Genomic DNA, 25418 nt, shown 5'->3' with positions numbered 1-25418 from the left:
TCATTGCCATTACGTCACAGGTGAAACGAAGTTCGTCCCTATCGGTCTTTTCCAGGTTTGCTTTTAAGAATAAAAAAAATAGCTTATTAGAAAATATTTGTATATCTTGAATTAACAATAAAAATATAATAGAATATTTAATATTTATAATTTGTTGAAAATTTGATATTTTTGGAGATTTTTTTAATTTTTATATAATCAATTAAAGATCTGTAATTAGTTGTTGCCAGTCTCTATTCCGGTGTCAAATCTTGTTTTTGTGGACTAATAATACCTGATTAACAACCTTTTCTCAGCAATTGCGTGAGTTTTTACATGATATTCTCATTATTTAAATATAGCCTAGCTATTTCAGCAAACTTGTGTGGAATGTAGTTTGCCGTATACTGCTTATCTTGCATTGTTTACCCTTGCCGCGAATCGGAACTCGTCTTTTCATACAACCACTGCACTAGCGCATAGCGCTAGGCCAGCGCCTCACGGTGCCCGAAGAGCTAGCCACGATCTGCAGCCCAGCAAGCGAGACGCCCAGCGGAACTCGACTGCCAGCGACATAGAAAAGACGTGTCCGTGTCCGTGTCCGTGGGCCGAGCGCGGCCGAACTAGCTGCAGCGTCTTCATGGTCGTACGTCGGTGTCGTCTAAAAGGGAAGGAGGAAAGAGGATGGAGAGAAAATGGAAAGGCCGAGAGGAAGAAAAGAGGAATGAAAGAAAATAGCTAAATAAAATTAAGAAGAAAAGAAAAGAAATTCAAAGGGAAAGAAGAAGAGTGATATGTACGGAGCCCCGGAAGTGACATGGAGAAAAAAAAAATTTCTCGTTTTCCTGAGATAAATTCTCGTTTTCCTGAGATAATTTTTCGTTTTCCTGAGATAAATTCTCGTTTTCCTGAGATAAATTCTCGTTTTCCTGAGATAAATTCTCGTTTTCCTGAGATAATTTTTCGTTTTCCTGAGATAATTCCCGTTTTCCTGAGATAAATTCTCGTTTTCCTGAGATAATATTTCGTTTTCCTGAGATAAATTCTCGTTTTCCTGAGATAAATTCTCGTTTTCCTGAGATAATTTTTCGTTTTCCTGAGATAATTCCCGTTTTCCTGAGATAAATTCTCGTTTTCCTGAGATAAATTCTCGTTTTCCTGAGATAATTTTTCGTTTTCCTGAGATAAATTCTCGTTTTCCTGAGATAATATTTCGTTTTCCTGAGATAATTCCCGTTTTCCTGAGATAAATTCTCGTTTTCCTGAGATAATTTTTCGTTTTCCTGAGATAAATTCTCGTTTTCCTGAGATAATATTTCGTTTTCCTGAGATAATTCCCGTTTTCCTGAGATAAATTCTCGTTTTCCTAAGATAATTTTTCGTTTTCCTGAGATAAATTCTCGTTTTCCTGAGATAATATTTCGTTTTCCTGAGATAATTCCCGTTTTCCTGAGATAAATTCTCGTTTTCCTGAGATAATTTTTCGTTTTCCTGAGATAAATTCTCGTTTTCCTGAGATAATATTTCGTTTTCCTGAGATAATTCCCGTTTTCCTGAGATAAATTCTCGTTTTCCTGAGATAATTTTTCGTTTTCCTGAGATAAATTCTCGTTTTCCTGAGATAATATTTCGTTTTCCTGAGATAATTCCCGTTTTCCTGAGATAAATTCTCGTTTTCCTGAGATAAATTCTCGTTTTCCTGAGATAAATTCTCGTTTTCCTGAGATAATATTTCGTTTTCCTGAGATAAATTCTCGTTTTCCTGAGATAATATTTCGTTTTCCTGAGATAAATTCTCGTTTTCCTGAGATAATATTTCGTTTTCCTGAGATAAATTCTCGTTTTCCTGAGATAATATTTCGTTTTCCTGAGATAAATTCTCGTTTTCCTGAGATATTATTTCGTTTTCCTGAGATAAATTCTCGTTTTCCTGAGATATTATTTCGTTTTCCTGAGATAATTTCCGTTGTAAAATGAACAGTTAAAATGAATTGAAAAAATACAATTTTCTTCTAATTTTATAACGTTTTGGCATCTGAATGCCCCCCCCCCCCCCCTGAGTACGATGTCATATAATTACTGTAAATTGCGAGCGAGCGAAGAGCGCAATTAACAAATAAAAGACACTAGTCTTACTCGTACAAATTTAGGTACAATACCAATTTGGATGATAAATCTATCTTGATTCAAGAACACTTTATTAACAGACTGCCCGATTACAATAGGGTATTCAGCAGGCGCGGATCCAGGATTTCTTAGGGGAGGGGGCCCAAATTTGAAATTTTGCGAGCCAAATATTGGTACGTAATGGTGACCAACAGTGACGTAATGCGGGGGGGGGGTCGGTGCAGGGAGGGGCGATTTTCCCCCTCCCTCCTCCGCGAAACGCGGAAGCTTTGACGTTTCATTAAATTATTAGAGAAAAAAGACGATTCGTTGTACCGTTTTCGAAAATAATTCTCGTCTGAATTTAGTTTTCCCCCTCCCGCGCGAAGCGCGGAAAATTTTACGATTTATTAAATTATTAGAGAAAGGAGACGATTCGTTGTCGAGTTCTCGACTCTTTATCCTCGTCTGAATTTAGGTTCCCCCCTCCCGTGCGAAGCGCGGAAGCTTTTACGATTTATTAAATTATTAGAGAAAGGAGACGATTCGTTGTCGAGTTCTCGACTCTTAATCCTCGTCTGAATTTAGGTTCCCCCCTCCCTTGCGAAGCGCGGAAGCTTTTAAATTTCCTTAAATCATTAGAGAAAGAAGACGATTCGTTGTACCGTTTTCGAAAATAATCTGCCCCCTGGATTTCACCTAGGGCCCTACGGCGGGCCCTTAGATGCTCATCTGACGGTAATTTAATGCCTAAAACCCCTGATATTTTGGGGCTCCGCCCCCTGGACCCCACGCCAAATAGTGACGTGCCAGTCTCACAAAATAATAAGGTATACACAAAAATGCTCATCTGACCTTAATTAAACGCCTAAAACCCCTGAGCTTCCGGGGCCGGCTCCGCCGCCTCGACCCCCCCCCCCCAGGGGCCCTAAGACGGCCCCTGATTCAGACAAGGATTAAGAGTATAGAGAACGATACAACGCATCGTCTTCTTTCTCTAATAATATAATGCAACGTCAAAGCTTCGCGCAGGAGGGGAGGGGGGGGGGACTGAATTCAGACAAGGATTAAGAATCGAGAACGGTACAACGAATCGTCTTCTTTCTCTCATAATCTTATGAAACGTCAAAGCTTCCGCGCTTCGCGCGGGAGGGGGGAACCTGAATTCAGACGAGGATTCAGAGGCGAGAACGGTAATACGAATCTTTAATGATTTAATGAAAGGTAAAAGCTTCCGCGCTTCGCGCGGGATGGAGGGGGAACTAAATTCCGATGAGGATTATTTTCGAGAACGGTACAACGAATCGTCTATTTTCTCTAATAATTTAATGAAACGTCAAAGCTTCCGCGTTTCGCGGAGGAGGGAGGGGGAAAATCGCCCCTCCCTGCACCGACCCCCCCCCCCGCATTACGTCACTGTTGGTCACCATTATGTACCAATATTTGGCTCGCAAAATTTCAAATTTGGCCCCCCCCCCCCCTAAGAAATCCTGGATCCGCGCCTGCCGAATACCCCCCTAAAACTGGATTTAGGCCCTAGGCTGACGGCCGTCGGCCTCGTGGGCTGTCCCCTATTGTAATCGGGCAGTCTGTTAATAAAGTGTTCTTGAATCAAGATAGATTTATCATCTAAATTGGTATTGTACCTAAATTTGTACGAGTAAGACTAGTGTCTTTTATTATTTTGTTAATTGCGCTCTTCGCTCGCTCGCAATTTACAGTAAATATATATGACATCGTACTCAGGGGGGGGGGGGGGGCATTCAGATGCCAAAACGTTATAAAATTAGAAGAAAATTGTATTTTTTCAATTCATTTTAACTGTTCATTTTACAACGGAAATTATCTCAGGAAAACGAAATATTATCTCAGGAAAACGAGAATTTATCTCAGGAAAACGAAATATTATCTCAGGAAAACGAGAATTTATCTCAGGAAAACGAAATATTATCTCAGGAAAACGAGAATTTATCTCAGGAAAACGAGAATTTATCTCAGGAAAACGGGAATTATCTCAGGAAAACGAAATATTATCTCAGGAAAACGAGAATTTATCTCAGGAAAACGAAATATTATCTCAGGAAAACGAGAATTTATCTCAGGAAAACGAGAATTTATCTCAGGAAAACGGGAGTTATCTCAGGAAAACGAAAAATTATCTCAGGAAAACGAGAATTTATCTCAGGAAAACGGGAGTTATCTCAGGAAAACGAAAAATTATCTCAGGAAAACGAGAATTTATCTCAGGAAAACGAAAAATTATCCGTCTCAGGAAAACGAAAATTATCTCAGGAAAACGAGAATTTATCTCAGGAAAACGGGAATTATCTCAGGAAAACGAAAAATTATCTCAGGAAAACGAGAATTTATCTCAGGAAAACGAAAAATTATCTCAGGAAAACGAGAATTTATCTCAGGAAAACGAGAATTTATCTCAGGAAAACGGGAATTATCTCAGGAAAACGAAAAATTATCTCAGGAAAACGAGAATTTATCTCAGGAAAACGAAAAATTATCTCAGGAAAACGAGAATTTATCTCAGGAAAACGAAAAATTATCTCAGGAAAACGAGAATTTATCTCAGGAAAACGAGAATTTATCTCAGGAAAACGGGAATTATCTCAGGAAAACGAAAAATTATCTCAGGAAAACGAGAATTTATCTCAGGAAAACGAAAAATTATCTCAGGAAAACGAGAATTTATCTCAGGAAAACGAAAAATTATCTCAGGAAAACGAGAATTTATCTCAGGAAAACGAGAAAAAAAAAATTTCTCCATGTCACTTCCGGGGCTCCGTAGATATGAGAGATGAAAGGTATAAAAGATAAATCATCAACATGATAAAGAGGAAAGAATTACTGGTAGATCTAGATCTAGAAGAACAGAAACGAGAGAAATGAGGAAGAATGCTGCCAAACTAAAACGAAATGCAGAACAAATTTATATCCAAGACTTGATGGCACCTTTCTGGCCTGGTGTACACGAAAACAAAATAAGTTGAAGGAAAAGGTGCCACTTCAACTTCTTTTGTAATTAATGATTCCATTTAGTTCCATCAAGAACGTCAAACAATATTTTTGTTCTATTTGTTGGACACATAATAATGCAAAACTAATTGTATACAAAGCTCATGTTTGGTACTTTGGGGTCTCATTAAAAGAGTCAATGGATACGCTCTATGAAATTAATCTACAGTGTAGATTAGAAAAAGAAATGTTGTAATACAACAAGAATAGTTTTCCAAGAACAAGTTTTCTTGGTATCCCCTCTCGTCATACCTCTCTCTCTCATAAGCGATCCAACCACATTTTAAAAGGCAAGTCCACTCCAAATTTTTTTTACTGTCAATTAAAACAGAAAAATCAGACAAACCAATGCGAGAATGAAATTTCCCACAATTTTTTATGAATTTTGAAGAATTGATACTATTTTCTGAATATTGTATATTCATTAATATTGAATTTATATAAATAAGGTTATCAAATTTCACTTTTTTTATGATTTAACTGGAAAAAAAAATTACTCTATATTTAGTGCATCCACACAAAAAACATAAAGAAATAAGATTCTTAGGGGGGAAATAGGAAATTTATATTATCAATACAGGCCTTGAATAGTTGAATTACATCAAATTTGGGTCAAGGCCACTTTTTTGAGAGGGCACAAATCCACTGAAAGGGGCACAAATCTCGGGACAAATCTATCCTAAGGGGCACTAAGGCCAAAGTGGAAAGTGTGCGTAATCACCTCACACCTTTTTCATGGGTGGGGGGGGGGGGAGTATTTGTGCCCCCCCCAACCTGAACGAATTATCGGCCGGCGCGATTTTCAAGTTTTCGGGAGCAAAAAAAAAATAGTGCTCACTACCCCCCTCCCCCCCCCCCCTTATTAACAGGCTGGCTGTTTTGCCGCTAAATATTCTCCCACGAATTGGTCCCCCTCTTTGGTCCCCTCCCCTGCCGCCGGCTGGATCCGCCCATGGGGTGGGTGGAGGGTGGGTGGGTGGAGGGAGTGGGGAGTTCACCCCTTTGACGTTTCATTGAATTATTAGAGAAAGAAGACGATTCGATGTACCGTTATCGACTCTTTATCCTTTTCTGAATTCCACAGGAAGCGCGGAAGCTTAGACGTTTTTGATAAATTATTAGAGAAAGAAGACGATTTGATGTACCGTTCTCGACTCTTTATCCTTTTCTGATTTCCACGGGAAGCACGAAAGCTTGTATGTTTTTAATAAATTATTAGAGACAGAAGACGATTCGTTGTACTCTCTTGACTATTAATCCTGTTCTGAAATCAATTCCCACCCCTCCCGCGCAAAGCGCGGAAGCTATGACGTTTTAATTAAAACGTATAGGGAAGAAGATGATTCGATGTACCATTATCTCAACTCTTAATCCTTTTCTGATTTAATTCCCGAAGTTTTTCACTGATAAAAAACTCTGAAAACGCACCAAATAAGGTCACAACGCGAAATGAAGATGTTGAACAAACGATGGGTAAACAACATTTCCCGATATTGATTGGTCCAAATAAAGAGGATGGAGATGGATTGAAAAACGAAGCCTGAGTCATTACGGTTTTTGTGCCAAACGTTTCAGTCATTTCGATGAAGATGTGCTTTCATATCTCCGTATCGGTAATGAAGTCCCCCCAATAGTTAGTAATTTAGAAGTTCCATAGTGGCAATGAAGTCTTGCCGATAATTGTCTTTTTAGATCTCCGTAGGGGCAAAAAAGTTTTGCTGATAAGGATTGTTTTTAGAGCTCCGTAGGGGCAACAAAACCTTGCCGATTATTATTGTTTTTAGATCTCCGTATAGGCAATAAAACCTTGCCGATTATTATTGTTTATAGAGCTCCGTAGGGGCAACAAAACCTTGCCGATAATTATTGTTTTTAGAGCTCTGTAGGGGCAACAAAGTCTTGCCAATAATTATTGCTTTTAGAGCTCCGAACGGGCAACAAAACCTTGCCGATTATTATTGTTTATAGAGCTCCGTACGGGCAACAAAACCTTGCCGAATATTATCGTTTTTAGAGCTCTGTAGGGGCAACAAAGTCTTGCCGATAATTATTGTTTTTAGAGCTCCGAACGGGCAACAAAACCTTGCCTATTATTACTGTTTTGAAAGCTCCGTAGGGGCAACTAAACCTTGCCGATAATTATTGTTTTTAGATCTCCGTAGAGGCAACAAAACCTGGCTGATAATTATTTTTTTTAGATCTCCGTAGGGGCAACAAAGTCTTGCCGATAATTATTGTTTTTAGATATCTGTAGGGGCAACAAAGTCTTTTTGAACATTACAAGTCGGGGTTGACTCATGATGACTTTAATGTCGGCAAAATTTGTGTGGATTGTGGGCAGTGATGTGCCTGAATACCTTTATAATAAACAAGGTGCCAGAATATCTTCACATTCGGCAAAGGCCAAGGTGCTATAATAGCCTAAAATTATATATATTTGAATATATCTAAATTAAATTTTACAATGTAAGTTTGCTTCACTTGCTCTGAACATTTAGGAACAGGATGATTCTGGGCATGGACATGCGCAACTAGCTCATATTCATGTTTAATTCATTGAAGTGACTGAATATATGATATTTGTATTCATGTATTCGGCATCATGTTGCCCGCATACATAATTTTATATATTATACATGTACTGATATCCTTTGGCGAGATATTAATCTACAATGTACATGTACATTAGCAACTCTCCATCCAGATGTATGGGTGCATGTACCCAGTAGGAAGACATTCCTTGAATGCTCGAGCACCTTATGGTGAGCTTAACTAAAGCCGGGGTAATGATATGATTGCAGAGCCCTCGATCAGGAGAAAGACATTTAATTAGTATTATTATCTTATGTAATGATTTTCAAAGTAAATAAATAACAATTTTGCTGTAATAAAAGTATCATTCTTTTTTGCTTGCTCGCTCGCAAATTTAGAAAACTTTGTTGTGCTGTCTAACAGGGCGCGACAAACCCGCTTGCCCGACGTCCCGGGGCAACCAAATTGAGCCGTCGGGCAAGTAAATCAAATTATCACTTGCCCGATTCGGGCAAGTGATACTTTTACAGTAATTTCCTAGTGTCCAAGAACTCTACCATTTACCCGTCAACTTCTTACCCGTCGTCAAAATCCAGAAGCAAAAAAGCGATCGTTCCGATTTCGAAAAAACTTCACAGACAGCTAGCCAGCTCAGCTAGCTCAGCGCGCATGCAACAGTGACACTTCAAGCCATGAATGCCGCGCGCTCCGCCTCCACGCACGGCCGGCCGTGAGCTAGCTAGAGACAGCTAGCGCGATCGTACCAGCTGCGAGCTTATTCGCGCTCTCTCTCTCTAGCTCTGCAGGCCGCACCGACAGGCCTTTGCTATTCTCTGATTGCCGATTGGTTGAATCACGCCAAATATGACGTCATTATTCTAGGGAAATGAACACGTGCGAATCGGAATGGAATAAACAACAGGGATTTTCTAGTAAGTACAAAAAGTCAAATGTTTGATATTTATTCATAATGACTGTTAATGATTGTGAACATATTATTTAAAACTCGCTGCTCATATAAATCAGATGAATGTTTTTGTCTCGTTTTCAGTTTATTACTGCGGTCTCAAGATCCGACCGAGCGAGTCATTTTGATAATAGTATCGAGACCCCCAGAATATAAGCCGTTGTTGTTTTGTTTTCATGGTTTTAGCGACGTTGTTTAGTCTAGTTTTCGCATACTTATCCGAGATTTATCGTAAAATATCTTCAATATTATTATTTAGTAAGAATTTACAAATTTTGGCATGATATTTATAGCAGTGAATGATGAAATAAAAATGTCCGTACTTTATTTAAAATAGTTGATTACCCATTATTTACATGACGTTTCTTGATGGAAGAGTTGACCCAAATTATTAACAGCTGAAAATTAGCCTACGTTTCCAAATGACAGCGGCTTGCACAGACACACACGTGCGTTGATCAGCTGTTTTTTCTCGATTGTGCTAGTAAACATGGAGGCACCGCCAGCCAAGAAAGCGAACTACTTTTTCGCTTTAAAGTTTTGGGCAAGTGGAAATATTGTTTGGGCAAGTAAATTGAAAACCCACTTGCCCGACAGGGCAAGTGGTGAAAAAAATTCTTGTAGCACCCTGTCTAATGAGGCATTTTTTGTTGGTTTAATGCTTATTGATCTGATCAATTCTGACTTTTTTCTGCATTAATGATAGTGTAGGCCTGTATCCACGGACATCAAGCATGACAAACTTAACCGTGATACACACATATTTTTTTTGATGATCAAAAGGCACATCTATGCTGTTTCAAGAGCTTTAATGCATTTTCCTTCATCATAATATCTTGGCCTTCTTGGGTAAACCATTATTTTGTGGATAGTTAGACAATTAATGCCTATTGAATTTTAATTTCAATAGTCTGATCATCATTTTGGTTTTGTGTGTGGTACTTTCGTAACTTGCTCAGTCGTTGGTGAGTCATATTTTGACTTCCGTTTATGAACACGCTCGGTAACGCGAAGCGTCCCTCCTTCCTTGCAGCCTCAATTGTAGAGCCATGAAAATACCTACCGTCATCTAAAATGATCTCCTTTTGGATCTTTATTTAATTAAATTGAAATTCAGTAAAATGTGTATTTTAAGTTCTGTATTGCAAAATATCAGTCTGAAATTTAATTTTGAAATACCCGAAATCAAAAATTAAAACCCAGGTATTAGAGTGACGGTTGGGGACTGGGCGTGGAGCCTTTTTGACTCGGGCCTAATATACATTACTGTTCATACATGTATATGATTGTACATTTTTCAATTACAAGAGTGCCGTGAATATGTCAAAACAATAATTAACCAACTTAAATTGCATGAGCTCTGAATTTAATCAACAAAATGAGAAACAAAATCTACTTTGAAATCAAATTCAAAAATGCTGGCTGCATTTATTTGGATAGCATTAAATAATTGTTGAATAAAACTGTAAGTGGAGGCTAAACTTATTTCTATCTTTACTTGTTATAATTTATACAAGTACATGTTAGTCCCCATGAACATGTGAACTGTAAGGCTGTAAGCAACACACTGTGTAAGTAAGATACATTAAACTCCAAATGGGTTGAGGTACTGTAATTGGGACATTCATTTTTTGGCATGCATGCGTAAATTACATGTACACTACACTGTATACACTATTTATATTAAAGGTTGTCATTTAAGCAAATAACTTTAAATGTCAACCCACTACTACTGTACATTACACAGCACATGTAAGTGGCATACATGTACATTAACATTATGCTTTCAAGTTTCAAGTTCGGGCAATAATTTTAATATGATTATTGCTGCAGTTAACCAACACTGACCAATAACTACAAACTACAGTGTATATATGGTTGTTCAAATTGTACTTTCAACTTTTAGCCTCCAAAAAGGTGATTACTCTTAACTATTCAGTGGTTGTATTTTCCATTCAACCTTGATGTCAACAAACCAATTGTCAAATACCAGATGCACCCCAATAGTTTTCCATTGTATTGTATAGTATTTTGGATTGTTGATTGATGCACCATTCCAGTCGTCATTATAGTCTATTCTATCCCCCTTTCATATCAAATAAATTGGAATGTTCCTATCCGGGATGACAGTGCAATAAAAACCAACAGTATTAAAAACCAACTACATGTAACAGAGTCAGTTAAAACATGTTGCATACACAAACTTCTGGGCTTAATTAAACTTGGAAAATTTTGTGAACAATTTTTTATTTTTATTACACAGTTCAATACTAGCATAAACAGGTGTTCAGGACACATTGTTACCCAAAATCTTCCTCTTTAAACATTACAAAACTACTTACAAATACAATCAATCTTGAAAATCTACTGAATGATTAGTCTTGTCTATGTCTTCATCAATATATGCATTACTTTCTAGTGCTGAAAATCAGATAAACGGTAGTCCATCTTGTCTATGTCCATGGTTTATGTCTACAATCAGATCCAAGAATTCAAGCAAATACCATTATCATTTATGCAAACAGTGGGGTACAATATAGGTGCTTTAATCATTTCAAAACCTTACATTGGCAAGTGCTAACTTTATCCCACTCTTTGATGCATTGTATTGTATACAAAATGTACAGATGATATTGTGAAAGGGAAATTATCACTCATAAAACACTTACTGGTATAAAAAGTTTATTCTCAGCTGAGCATAATAGAATAGATTTAGATTTGATTACTGGTATTTATAATCATTAATTCAGTTTACTGGTTTGGTATGAAATGGGTGAAGTACAGTGTAGTGCATGCACACACCCATCAATAAACCCCTGTACCGGTACCTCCTTGTTAATAGACATTCCTACCATTCCAGTGTATAGAGCCAAACTTCTTTTAATGAGCTATGTCTCTTGTCAAGGACCGGATATAACAAGATATGAATAGGGTCAGAGTTTGTGTGTTATCTCTGTCCTAAAGAGATGGGTTCCACAGAACCAGGTACAATAGTGTGAATAGAGAGAGATACAGTATTTATTCTACATGTATTTACATGTATGTAAATGGAATTATAAATACCAAGAAGTTGTAAGGCTGAAGCATTCCTTCATTAAACTTCTATGGATTTTTTTGACAGGGGAATATGCCCATGTCTTTTTTTTCCACACAATATGAAAAGGGTTTGCATCTTTCGTTATTGAGTAGATTCTATTTCATATATCTGCCAATGTTGGAAAGTAGATTGGGTTATTTTCATTGAGATTTGGCCTTATAAAAGGCTGAAACAAAATCAAATGAATTAATATTTCCAAATGACAGGAACCTGTACAGTTTTGTACACCTACAATGTATGGTTTATGTGTACATTGTATGGTCCCTTGGTTAGATAGGAATGTTTCTTGAAATGCTTCTGTTGTAATTTTTTTCAGAGAGAGAGAGAGGGGATGGACTGAATCTTTATCAGTACATGTAAGCAAGTTTTTACAGTTTACAGGATTACAGCGTCTCAAAATACAAATAAAATAAAAAATCATTTAAATTAATATTCTTGGAAAAAGTAAAGACAAAACAAATCAAACAAACAATTTGGATTTGTTATGATAATTTTGTGCAGAAATCTCAACACCATTGTGCTACATGTAGAGAACACTGTCAGACTGTCCCTACCGTATTCAGTATCTAACCTGGCAAGTGCATCAAATTGTTTTGAAGACCGAAAATAAATTGGTACTAGCAAGGACATGCTAACATGCTTTGTATTGGCCTATACAGACTGCCGTGTTCCTCAAGTTCATGTATGTTTACCTACAGTGTACGTGTGCATGATTGACACATGATTACAACAGTGTACACTATAGCAATGAAACATGGATAGTGGATACATGAGCAAGTTGTGTAGGCACATGCGATGTACATTGTACATATGCAATTTTGGTGAAGTCTGCTAAAGTAAATCAGTGTAAATTTCTTAATTCAGACATTGATGTCGTATACATGTACATATAACACCTGTAAAAGTGTTTTTGAGTGTTAACACTTTCATCCAGTTAGTGTTATGTCTTAACATCCTTTTCATATCTGAGGATGCTTTATATCTTCGAACTAGAGTAAATTGATTTAGGAAACCTCATAATAACATGAACAAATAGGTTTTGCCAAAGAGCGGTTTTATTGTTTGATCTCTGGGCAGCGTCCCACGAAACAGTCTATAGTAAATGTTCGCCAATATTCCATTGAAAATTTGAAACATGGGTGTATTAAAATCAACACGCTTTTCAATGAGATACTGGTAAAATTGCACTTTGACTACTTTTTAAAACTATGCCTAGATTACTTTCAAACTGTGCAATCATAACTGTTGTCGTATTTGAGTGATATTTTACAGTCATGACTTTTTACCATATTTGATTGATCTCTGTCTTTCTCAGATGTTCCTAATGTAGAACATGCTCCTGAGAAAGAAAGATTCATCCAAACCACTACCTCCTGAAGGCATTGCTGGCAAGTACACCAAGAAAGAGACATCACCATGGTTACAGGGTAAGCAGCTGCTTTCATCAATGGAAACTTTGTTACGACCTTTGATCCCTACTTGGATTGTTATCCATGCTTCTAACAAAAATGATGGGGGAAAGAATGATTCTTTCATGAGTACAACCCATTTCAATATCAGGACTCGGGGTATTGATATGAAAACCTTGCATCTTTGAAATATAAAGTTTCAAGTAAGTCTCAACAAAGGGACAAAGCTCTACTATATTTCAATTTTTCCATTATAAGCTATGTATGATACTTGCCCAGGCAAAGAAAAATCCAAGGTAACCCAAAGTACAAGAAGTAGAATATATTTTTCTTTGTTTTTTAAGAAAACAGCATCAAAGAATTCATAGCTTAGTTTATATTAAGCTGACAGTTATGGATGACTTCAGTATTCCTAATTGTATCATAGCCTGAGTTCAAAGTCTCTAAATTTATATCAGGTTGTGTTGATATCGTGGAGATGAAATGTCAGGCTTATGGTTTTGTTTTAACTGTCATGAATTTGTCATGTGCAATAATATCTATCTCTAAACATTCAGAATACATGTAGCATGTAAACACATACATGTAAGTAATTACAGATACCACTATCTTGAAACAGTAAATGTAGTGCTAATTTTTTACAGAACTTGTTACCGGTATTTGTTTTTTAATTAATATCCAGGCTACATGAGCCCTGTTCAGCGCAACGGTCCTTCTATGAAGAGGCCGTCGCAGATACCCTCGGGAGGACAGCCTGGGACCACTAACCCAGCCGTACCCCAGTGGGAACCGATAGGGGCACCCGTAGGGCGACGCCCTGGTCTAGCTCAGCTGGGTCTGCCAGACTTCAACAAAGACAATGGGCAGGCACCAACAGGTAACCACATGATCATTATCATCATTCTCCTCCTCCTCCTCCTCCTCCTCTTCCTCCTCCGCATACTCATCCTCATTCTTCCTCTCCTCCTCCTTAAATCATCATCATCGACATCATCATCTTCTACATTTTCCTCCTAATGCTATTATTCTCCTATTCCATTGCACCTACATGTATACTTTGCCATACTTCATTTTTATAATGGGCAAACTGATATTAGTCATTTCACTCCATCAAAACTATCATCACTTTTGACTACCGGTAGAATGATTTATTCAACCCTTTCTTTATTTTGTATACTTTTTCCCTCTAGAACACCATAGCGGTTATGGAGATCGTGGTGTACCCACTCAACAACGAGGGGGATCTCCCCTTCTCCCTGCCAGTGCCTACAGACCAGATAAACCACCTCATGCTGGTAAGAAGAAAATAAAAACTGGGAAGTTACATCCACTATCAATATGTCGCTAACAATTAACCACATTGACGACTACCCACAATTCTAGGCCTGCCAATTCAGGGAGAGAAAGCTATGCCCCTCCCCTATCCCAAACCCAAAATAATTTTGGAATCTTCCAGATAATGCATTCGCCTGAAATCCTGAAGATGAGGGATACCCCTATCATTATGTACAGTAAGAACAAAATAACTTTAGATGAAACTCAATGAGAATGCCTTTTGTCCATTGGCTATTAAATTTTTTTGACATCTATGATTTAGTTTCAGATTTTGGAATTCATTGTAAAGGTGCTGGATTGTGTGGAAATTGTATAAGATTTATCATCAGGGCCCTGTCTTACAAAGAGTTGATATCAATCGCAACTTATTTGCGATTGATGTAAATCGCAACTATGTTCATAAGAGATAGGAGACTGCAAATTTGCGATCAATTGAAGGACTTACAAATTGATTTGGATCAATCGTAACTCTTTGTAAGACAGGGCCCAGATCTCGATATCATATTTAATAATGATGACTTTTGATTGATTGATATTTCAGGGAATGTACCAGACTTGCCTCTTCCTCCTGGCTGGACTGTAGACAGGACAATGAGAGGGAGGAAGTTTTTTATTGAGTAAGTCAAACTTGTATCATCCACAGGTTGTTGTTACAGTATTATGCTGATACTGACTGGAGAGAGATGTCATGTTTTCTTTGTTTTATTTCGTTATCATTTAGGTGGTAATCCAACCCCCCAAAAATGTTATCAGTGTAATTTCAATAGGGGTTAATTTACATGAGGGCATAATGTATTATTTATAGTATAATACAGAGTAATTCATTTAATTTTTCATTAAAATTAACTCTTAAGCATTGTACAGTTTTGGATGCCATTTCTTCTTCCCACACTCACTATATATTAAATGTATAACAGGCATCACTCTTTCCGATCCGTTGGTCCATTACACCAAGTTATGTTCCATCAGTACTCACTCAACAGATTCTATCCCGATTTATCTGTATCCGTCTTCCTTTGTTCCCCCAACGCAGTCACAACACTCAGACAACACATTGGAGTCATCCATTAGAGAAGGAGGGGTTGCCCCCTGGATGGGAGAAAGTCGAATCCAGAGAGCATGGCACCTACTATGTCAAGTACGTATTTATTAATTTTTTTATTTATTTATTTATTTATTTATTTATTTATTTGTTTGTTTGTTTGTTTGTATATTTATTTATTTATTTATTTATTTATTTACTTATGTATTTCTAATCTTTTGTCAGGGTAGCCAATTCATTAATAAGTAGGGGTCTTCCATGGGGCCCTGAATAGGTAAGAACATATTTACATCAAAAAGCATAATGTTTTTTACAGAACAGTGAAAATCAAATTCCATAGTACATTTAAAAACATGTAACACAGCAATAATAGACGTGGCACAAACGAATACTCATTCATTCTTATCTGTGGGTGAACAGTGTTAGGCTTGTGATGCAAAATACATTTTTTTAAGAACATTAGAATGAAAAGAGCCTAGGCTTAAACAACATACAATGGCATGCTTCTTTCTAGTCACTACTTTCATCACTTGGAAAAGTTTATGGGCATTTTTATGTGTGAAAATATTACAAGTTGAATATTACCTTTAAAATTTAATGTGAATTGTTTGCTTATATGTACTACAGGCCTCAAATAAATCTTATCTCATGTTAAAGCACCATTTCTTCCATTATCTTTCATTCTTATTTTCCAGAATTTTAAAGCATTTGTATTGTTGTAGAGATGTAGTCTATCGTACCTTCTAAATGCGTTTTTAAAGCACAGACTTTGATAACCTTTATTATGTCCACCATGGTGTGTCTGTGTGTGTCTCTAGCTCTCTTTTTCCCCTTTTCCTTCTCTGCCTTTTAATGTGCGACAAACCCCTTTCAGTTTGCCCTTGTATATATATCCATCTGTTTATAGGATACTCAATTTATACTCTTCCTATTGGAGATATCCTCCGACATCATAGTATTAATTATCATCTCTATGCTGATGACATACAGTTATATGTTTCCTTTAATCCTAAGACTCCAGGAGCTCTTGATAGTGCACCTATCAAACTTCAAATTTGTATTTCAGATATTAGGCAATGGATGGTAGTAAATAAGTTAAAATTAAATGATTCAAAGACTGAATTTTTTGTTGCTGCTTCAGGTCACAATCTGCGCAGTCTTCCAAATGTTCAGTTGGATGTTGGTGGCACACTCATTAGCCCTTCAAAAACAATAAGAAACCTTGGCGTTGTATGTGATTCTAGCATGTCGATGTCTCACCATATTTCTCACATCTGTAGTATGGCTACGTTTTATTTAAGAAATATTGCTAGAATCAGAAGGTTTATTGACCAGTCTGCCTGTCATAACGCTGTGCATTCTTTAGTTCTATCCCGTATTGATTATTGTAATGGGCTTCTTTCTACCATTCCCTCAACTAAATTGATTCGTGTGCAACAGTTACAAAATTGGGCAGCCCGATTGATATTTCAGGTTTCTAGGGACCATCCATCTCAGCCAATCTTGAGATCATTACACTGGCTTCCATTGAAACAAAGAATAATTTTTAAATTACTCTTGTTTGTATTCAAAATATTCAATAATCAAGCTCCACAATATTTACATACCTGTTTGAATTTTTATACACCTGCCAGGGCATTGAGGTCAGCCAGTGATCCTCTCCGTCTCACATATTCAGTTACCCGCACATTAGCCGGTGATAGAACATTTACTGTATCTGCTTCAAAATGTTGGAATGATTTACCACTTAGAATCAGGCAGTCTCCATCAGTTCTTACCTTCAGAAAGGCCTTAAAAACATATCTTTTTTGCAATTTGTAGTTGTAAGACTGTTTTTTTCTTCTAATTATATGTATTTATGTAATTTTTATTTTCATTCACTGTAAGCGCTTTGGGCCTTATGGGAAAAGCGCGGTATAAGTAATAATAATAATAATAATAATAATAATTTATCAATATCTGACAGCCATGTTTCAAGGACAGCACAGTACAGGCATCCCAACGCGCCCAAGATTCCTAGATATGAACCCACCCCACCCATCCCGAAGAGTCTGCCCATCCCACCCCAGTCACCCAGCCTCAACCCTGCATCCCGTTCAGAGGGGCAACCAGGCCAGGCAAACAACTTCTGGGTTCCACCCAACCCCTATCTTTATACAGGTGAGACCACAGAAAGTGATGAATGGTGGAAACCTTGATATAGAGGCCAACCGATCATAGAAACAACCTGGGGCCCATTTCATAAAACCTCTTATCTATAACAAATGCTAAATTTCTATGACAAATTTGCTCTCAACCAATCAGATGCCTTGATTTCAGTAGCTTATAACAGTAGCTTGTAACTTGTTATTGTTATTAACTTTTATGAAACAGGGTCCTGGTCATAGTGCTCACTTTTATTGTTGCCTTCCAGATCTGAATATTTTACAGGCAATATCTAGAAAAAAAATGATTATCATTTCCATTTATTGACCTCTATAGGCAGGCTTGACTGTATATGATCAAGACTGCTTGATGAAAAGACACACATATGCATGAGATATAAAGAGTTGGATTGGATTGTTTCCCTTTTTGTTGATATGTATTCCAATAAGCAACAGTACCAATTAAATTAATTGATTGCTATTTTTGCAATATTTTTATTTTAAGCATTTGATTTGTGATAATATACCTGGGACTATAAATAAAATTTCAAAGGTTATCGATATCATACCTTAGCACATGCTTGTTGAAGACGCTTATATTTTACACAGAGAGAGTGAAACATTTTGATAGTAAGGATCGTCTCATAACATGTGCCGTCACATTTTTTTTGTATCCCTGTTGTTTGCAGAAATACCTAATTGGCTGGACGTGTACTACAAAGCCTCCCCTGAACACGATCATAAGCTCAAGTGGGACCTGTTCAGACTGCCTGAGTTAGATGCGTTTCAAGCCATGCTAACAAGGTTATACAAAGAAGATTTAAGAACAGTGGTAATGGACTATGAGGCTTACAGGCAATCGTTACTCAGGGAGATTGAGAGGCGGCATGTCAGACAATTACATATACAGGTACAGTATGGAAATGTGTGAAGTGACTCTTTTCACAGTGAAAACATTGGATGAAATGACTAGATGATTACATAATCCTTACTTTGGAAATATGTAGGATCAGGGGGGCGTTTCACAAATATCCTAAGTCGAACTCAACTCTAAGTTGGACTTAAAAATTATGGAGAGCCATTTGTAGCCTTAAAGTAAAATATATTCTAAAAAGCGAAAGTTCAAGTATTTTAGACTTTTGATAAATTCCACATCAAGAACATTCTTCCTGATTATAGAAATTATGAATGATTTGTACCAACATTTTATGCCTTTTGAAATAACTTCTATAAAATATTTTCATAGATGCTAACTGCTTTCCATTATTGTCATGTTCAACTTAGGATCTTTTTTAAACACCACCCAGGTCACTTAGATATTTTATAGAATAAGCAAAAATTACGGAAATTAATTTGGATCAAGTAATTGTTTTGTTTGAGATGAAATAGCACTCTCTTTGTTCTTACCCTAATGGCTCATAATAAGTTAGCTTTGACGTAAAATGTGAAGAGACAAATTATTTATTAAATTAAAACAAGACTTCATGAATTTGAGCCTTACCTCTTACATGGATGACTGATATCTCTTTGCTTCCTGAATGCATATCTCTATCATGCTGAATAATGTTTCACTCATGTCAGACAAGGATATATTGTGTTTGATCTTGAAAATATTACATTTGAGTTTCCATGACCCCTGCCTTAATAACCATGAAACTATTGAATGAACTTATTTTGTTATCCCTAGCAGCAACAGCAGTTAGCTTACCAGCAACATGGCTACCCACAACCCTCTCAGGCTCATGGCCACCACCCACAGCAACAACAACAACAGCAACAACATCAACAACAACAACAACAACAAAGGCAAGTCAGTCAACTCAATCAGCATCAACAACATGCAGGTCTAATGCAGCAACATGAACAGCAGCAGCAACAGGCATTGTCCCACCAACAACAGCTTACAATGTTGTACCAACAGTTGTTAGAACAGCAGCAACAACAACATCAACAAAAACTCCACCAACGGAACCAGGGTGCTAAAGATGGCCGAGAAACAAGAATATGAAGAGGTTATTTCAGATCATTTTGTTTCTGTTGACAGCAAGATTGTAATATCTGGCTGCATGTGTCAATGCAGTCAACTTGCGATCAGCAACACGGATATGAAAGTGGATCACATGAACGCCCTTGTTTCTTCACTACGGCAAGATGGCTGTGTCTGCACATAGAGCTGCTTGTGTAAATCATGTCAACTTGCAATCAGCAACATGGATGTGAAAATCGATAGCATGAACGTCCTTGTTTCTTCACTACGACAAGATGGCTACATGTGGCTGCATGTGTAAACCAGATCAACGTTCAAAAAGGATATATGACATGGATGGCCTAGAAATGTACTTGTTTTTATCGCCCAATAAGACGATGACAATGGCTGCGTACATGTATTTAGATGAGATGAATTTGCAATCAGCAACAATGAGATAAAAAGGAGAGCGTAATAGGGAGCATTAGTGCTCTTGCCAAGCTGCATATATGTTACTCAGCCTGCAACAGTAGATCGATCTCTTCCAATTCAGAGACGTACATGTAGAAGACTTGATTTGTTCTGTCATCTGCCCTGTCGGTGGACAATCCTGCTCTTTGCTCCTGGTTTGTAAATTAAGCATTGGACTTACTTTGTCTTTGTCAGACCTGGTGGGCTCCATACAACCACAATGCACAGGAGAACCAAGTTCAGATTTGAAAAGGTATTGGAATGTTTATGTACAGAAGGATTTCATTCTAGAGCGTGACGACACATAAAGGGGTTGATCCGTGATGGTGTTTGATACAACTATCAGTCAGACTTCAGTCTCTAAACTAATTTCATTGGGATATGATATATTTGCAGTATTCCTGCTCCCAATAAACGGCCAAACACATCCCTCAGGCTTTTCCATGTGCGAGAATAAACTGCTATGTGTATTCAAGTCAATCAGCTGGCTTTTCTCTCCCCGTCTAACCTTCTTCTCTCTTGTCGACTTCCCATTTCGCCTTTTTATCCTGTTTTTCCTGCCTAGCTGGCTTTCTTTGTCCTTCAACGTAGTCTTCTATTTTTCCAAAGATACTTAACCTTGTAACTTTTCTTTGTCTTCCCCTATGCTAAGCATGCTACACTTTTTATGAGAGGCTTTAGAGATTTAATCTCTTTCACAAACCTTATCCTAAGGAAAGTTGAAAAAGACGATTATTACTGTAAGTTATTTGTCGGAGAGTCCTTATATTAGACAAAATTATTGAAATAGTCTAGAATAAAAGATATATTAGCTATATATTCAATATCAACTCATGTGAACAAAATATAAATTCATCCATTTATAATTAGTAAGTTTTAGGTTTAGGTGATTCAAAAGCAATATTTATTTTCATCTTTTTAGTTGACTTATAAGAAATTAGTCTATGTTGGATAATGATTACTGAATTTAATTGAAGATAGCAGCAATACATGCATCATAAGTAAATGTTATTATTATTGGTTTGGGGAAACGTACATTGTATTTGTAACCTTGATACTGTTGATTCTTGAAAGGTGAATTGTCTTTTCTGCAATGTATAAATGTACTTCTCATAATTTTATACAAATGTACTAAAACACATGTAAATTCTAAAAAAAGACTTGACAGTGTAATTTGGTCATCAAATGCCCGTGCCAAAGGTGGATTTCTTCTTCTTCCATATTTATACTTGCTCTAAGTCACCTTGTATGGACATGACGTCATTCTTGTAGTATGGTACATGTACGTTTTTATGCACATGCATGTGGTATGTGTTTGAAGGTATGATGAATGCTAACTGAGTAATGATATGCAAAAGGATTTTGTAGCCCCTTTCATATTAAAGCTTTTTTTTCCTGATATAAACCAGGAACTACAGGTTAATACCCATGTTAATATTATATTATATAATATTATATTAATAACCCCTTTCACACCTAATTTATTCTGACTCAACCCAGGAACCACTCCCGGATAACCTGTTACGAGAGATTCTTGTGAAAACTGCTTTCATGAACCTGATGTATGTGTAATGCCATAATGTGTATTGTGCATAGCCTCATGTGCAGTTTCCCAAACCAAATCAGCAATGATATGTGACCTATTAAATAAGTGTACTTACATGTGTATACATGTGTGAGATAATCTTCTATCATCTCTGACTGCAAAAATACCAATGTTGTCAATCACCACAATATTGTTGAAGTACAGTATATTGTATCATTGTTTTTGTCCTATGTAAAAGTAATCAGTACTAATTTTGTGTATATGCCTGTTAATCTACCTGTTAACTCAAAGATGTACCTGTAGTGTAGGGCTTATATTGAAAGAATTTAATATATTGTAAATGTATTAAAAGGTATCTACCATTTCTGTATGAATGGTTGAAAGGGATAGAGGGAACAGAGAAAATACTTACACAATTACAACTAATAAAATGTTGAATATTATATTTGGATGATATCTTTATAATTGTAATTGATAATTTATTGATGTAACAAAAATGAATGCATTCAAGTTAATTATTGTAATATAATTGTATTACATGTACGTATAGTGTAATCAATATTTTTACCCTCATTATGTTATCTCTAAGATTGTTTTAATTTAAAGTATTTGAAACTAAACTTGTACCTTTCATGTATTCTTATACTGTTCATGATCTTGTACTCATAGCGATGTTCATGATTAGATTCATGTTATTGCCTTTTTCTCCACCAGTAAAAAGAATCTCTTGTTCTTTGTGTCAGCCAAAATTGACAAGGGCTTTCATCTTTAAAGTGCTTTCCCCTCATTTGCTCATTATGCTGTCATTTTGCGTTTGGTTATTGTACACTGTGCAGGTGCAGAAATATATTTGGCTTCACATGGTTGGCCAATGTATTTAGAACATAAAGCTTTATTGTATGTTATAGATTCCAAGTTCAAATAAATTTAAGGATTAGTTTTGGTTTTTTTCTCTCAGTTGATTTCACAAAAATTGAATCGCCATAACAGAATTTCCATGTCCTGTTTTGGGTGGAGAGAATTTAAAAATTGACTTCAAAACTGTAAGAGGTTGCATTGTTTGTTTGATGACTGTATGTCCCAAGCTTGATTAGCACACTACCAGTTAGAATCTTAATTTGGATCTCCTGAACTGTTCATCAGAGAGTTCTGCACCGAGATGAGATTATGATCGGCAGCAGGTCAAAGGTCATAGCTTTCATTTAGAGGATGTGTATATTATTTGTAATGTCTCCAGCACAAAAGGGAACTCCTCTGTAGCTCTTACATTGTAACTACTTTGAGTACATCTAACTGAAATAACATTTTCTTCCATCCCAACTCTGTTTACACAGCATGTGTCTTAAGGGGGAGGAAAATATAAGAACCCACCGAATTTGAATTGTAAAAGAATACACATGAACATGTTTCCAATATGAACATACATGTGTATGTGATTGTCATGGATGGCCTTACTATTACTTTATTGTATTTTTTCTTTCTTTCTTGTTAGGGTCTGACTTGATTTACAAATGGTTATGCACATACAAGTATCATTGTTTGAGAGTTGTGGAATTTGTATATTTGTTCAACAAAGTGCAATTGGTTTTATTCCATTTTCCCTTGAAGTAACAATTTTAAAACCAGTAGTTTGACAACAGGGGCCGTATTCAATTCAATACACAGATCAAGTCAGTATTTTACTCAACTTTTTGCTTTGCCAAGTTATTTGTTTATAACTTATAACTTATATTCAGATTAAATCTGAGTATATTACTAATTTAAACAAGCCGACTTTAAGGTCAAACACTGATAAACATTGTGACATCACATGGTCAATCCAAAATAATGCACAATTAATGTGTCGCATTAAATGCACTCTAATAAATGTGTGCACGGCATATGATGGCTTTAAAGTAAACTACGTGCCTGTCAATCAAGGCCTCTAAAAAAATTGGCTTAAACCAGCTTGGGAGCTGTCTTAGTCTTGAGGTAAAATACTTGGCCAAGAGCTTCAACTATATACCAAAGTTGGGTAAGTGTTTCATCTAAGCCGAAAACTAAGTATAATACTCGTTTCCTGACATAAGTCCTGAATTCAATACTGGCCCAATTAAGTCTGTATCCCTTAATTGAATGATACATTTCTTAAGAGATCATGTGGATTTTCTTATAGAATGTGTCGTGCGGCCGGATTGGATAAAGTCTTTGGTTCAAGACCTATACTTACTTACTGTACATGGTAGCAGAGAGGAGATGCATCCAAGTAGTCAATTATTTTGTAGAGAGTAGCGTAAAAACATGTGTAAAGGTACTCCTGCTTTTTAGTATGCACTGCACCGGTATGTCATCGACAAATGTGACTTTCTTCAAATATGCTTAGAGGGTACGAAAATCCTGGATATTTTTATCACTTGCTTTTAGTATGTTGCTCAAAATGTGCAAAAATTAATGTAATTTCTGCTTTACAGTAGTTTGACAAATGCGGAGCAAGCAGTGCTTCTTATAACATGTCTTGACATAAATTTTGAGGATACTTTGTAGAATTTGATGTCTTCTGATTTTAACGAGAGACATGAACATTTTTGCATACAATATCAGTGTGTCCAGGACAAGTACTATATATTAAGGAAATATCTTCAAGACAATTTTGAATTCTGATAATAAAATTGAATTCAGTCAAAGTTAAACAAAACCGCCAATTAAGTCGTGAACACATCTATAAAATTCCATCTGCTGAAGGATCAGAAGGGAATTGGTTGAAAATGAATGAGGGCCAAGTAATAAATAAGTGAAGACTGATGAGGAAATTCAGCTAGTGGTTCCAATAGTGCACACAACTCATGGTCTCAAGTCGGTGCAAATGTGAGTTGTGCTTTTCAGTGAATGGTACTTCAAGCAGGGTTTTGTAAAGTTGTAAACATTTTACTGGAACAAATTAACCCATTTACCACATTTGAAGGATGTTTCTCATGAATTGCAATCCATTACTAGGGCCCCCTGTAACACACAAGCTTGCAATCGATTTCAAAATGATTATGGCCAATCAAGATCATTGTTGCATGCACTTATTGTTAGGAGGGCTGACTGTTGACTAATCAGAATCATTATTTCAAATTTACAATTGATCGCAAACCTTTGTGTTACAGGGCCTAAAACTCAAGACAAGCTTTAGATTGATAAAAAATATTTTGCCATAAATCACATATTGGTCTTGTGCATAAATGCATAGTACTCATTTTACTCCAAAGATATTTTCTACTTGTACAGAATATTTGTGATATTTATGGAGGGAACGATGTTGAGACTCGTGTCAGCAATAAAACATCATTATTATTATTGTGTATGTATGCCATTAACAACCTATCGAAGGAAAATAAAGTAAAAAAGAAGAACAAGTACTGTGGATTGTCATCATTTCTGTCAGTAGTTTGACTCGCAAGCACAGGGAACATTTGCCCAAGTGGGGATATTTTGTTTTGAAGGTACATACACAAAATCAATGCATGACATTATAGAGTGTTGAAGTGTGACGTCATCAAAACTCTATATTTGGAACTTCTCAAAGAACACCAAAAATAATGTCCAAATGTCGAAAACCAATTGAATAGGTTAAGTATTGGCTGAGATATGGCCATCTGAATAAAAAGATTGCTCTGGTTCATAACATTACGAGCCTGAGCAATATAACACCGAGTTCCCATAGGCAATCCTTTTATTCAGATGGTCATATCTCAGCCAATACTTAACATTTTTGATGCTCTTTCAGAAAATGAAGAAAATATTGAGAATTCCAAAAATATATTTTATGATGTCAC

The 25418-nt window shown here is 36.6% G+C and overlaps 1 protein-coding gene across 3 annotated transcripts; it reads left to right on the top strand.

Moving 5' to 3' along the window:
• The first annotated feature begins 218 nt into the window (after nt 1-218).
• On the top strand, nt 219-24995 carry LOC589490 (mediator of RNA polymerase II transcription subunit 12). Of its 3 annotated transcripts, none has more exons than XM_011675576.2 (9): nt 219-303; nt 13024-13135; nt 13800-13994; nt 14308-14412; nt 14994-15069; nt 15486-15590; nt 17461-17654; nt 18328-18548; nt 19329-24995. In XM_011675576.2, exons 2-9 carry the CDS (start codon nt 13042-13044, stop codon nt 19644-19646), a joined length of 1308 nt encoding a protein of 435 aa, XP_011673878.2. In that variant the 5' UTR covers nt 219-303; nt 13024-13041; the 3' UTR covers nt 19647-24995. The 3 variants fall into 3 exon arrangements, with proteins under 3 accessions (XP_011673878.2, XP_794221.4, XP_030854834.1); XM_789128.4 differs by having other exon boundaries at nt 19326-24995; XM_030998974.1 differs by lacking the exon at nt 219-303 and adding an exon at nt 9246-12064 and having other exon boundaries at nt 19326-24995.
• Nucleotides 24996-25418: the final 423 nt, after the last annotated feature.

This window comes from Strongylocentrotus purpuratus, unplaced genomic scaffold (assembly GCF_000002235.5).
Source record: "Strongylocentrotus purpuratus isolate Spur 01 unplaced genomic scaffold, Spur_5.0 spur5_scaffold_5, whole genome shotgun sequence".
Lineage (NCBI taxonomy): Eukaryota > Metazoa > Echinodermata > Echinoidea > Camarodonta > Strongylocentrotidae > Strongylocentrotus > Strongylocentrotus purpuratus.
Note: the sequence above shows the minus strand (reverse complement) of the source record. Positions and strands in the feature narration are given on the sequence as shown.

Coding starts and splice junctions, on each gene's coding strand:
- LOC589490 (XM_789128.4), top strand. CDS start 13,042: ATGCTCCTGAGAAAGAAAGATTCATCCAAACCACTACCTCCTGAAGGC. Junction 13,136..13,799: donor GACATCACCATGGTTACAGG/GTAAGCAGCTGC, acceptor ATTAATATCCAG/GCTACATGAGCCCTGTTCAG. Junction 15,070..15,485: donor GGGAGGAAGTTTTTTATTGA/GTAAGTCAAACT, acceptor CCCCCAACGCAG/TCACAACACTCAGACAACAC.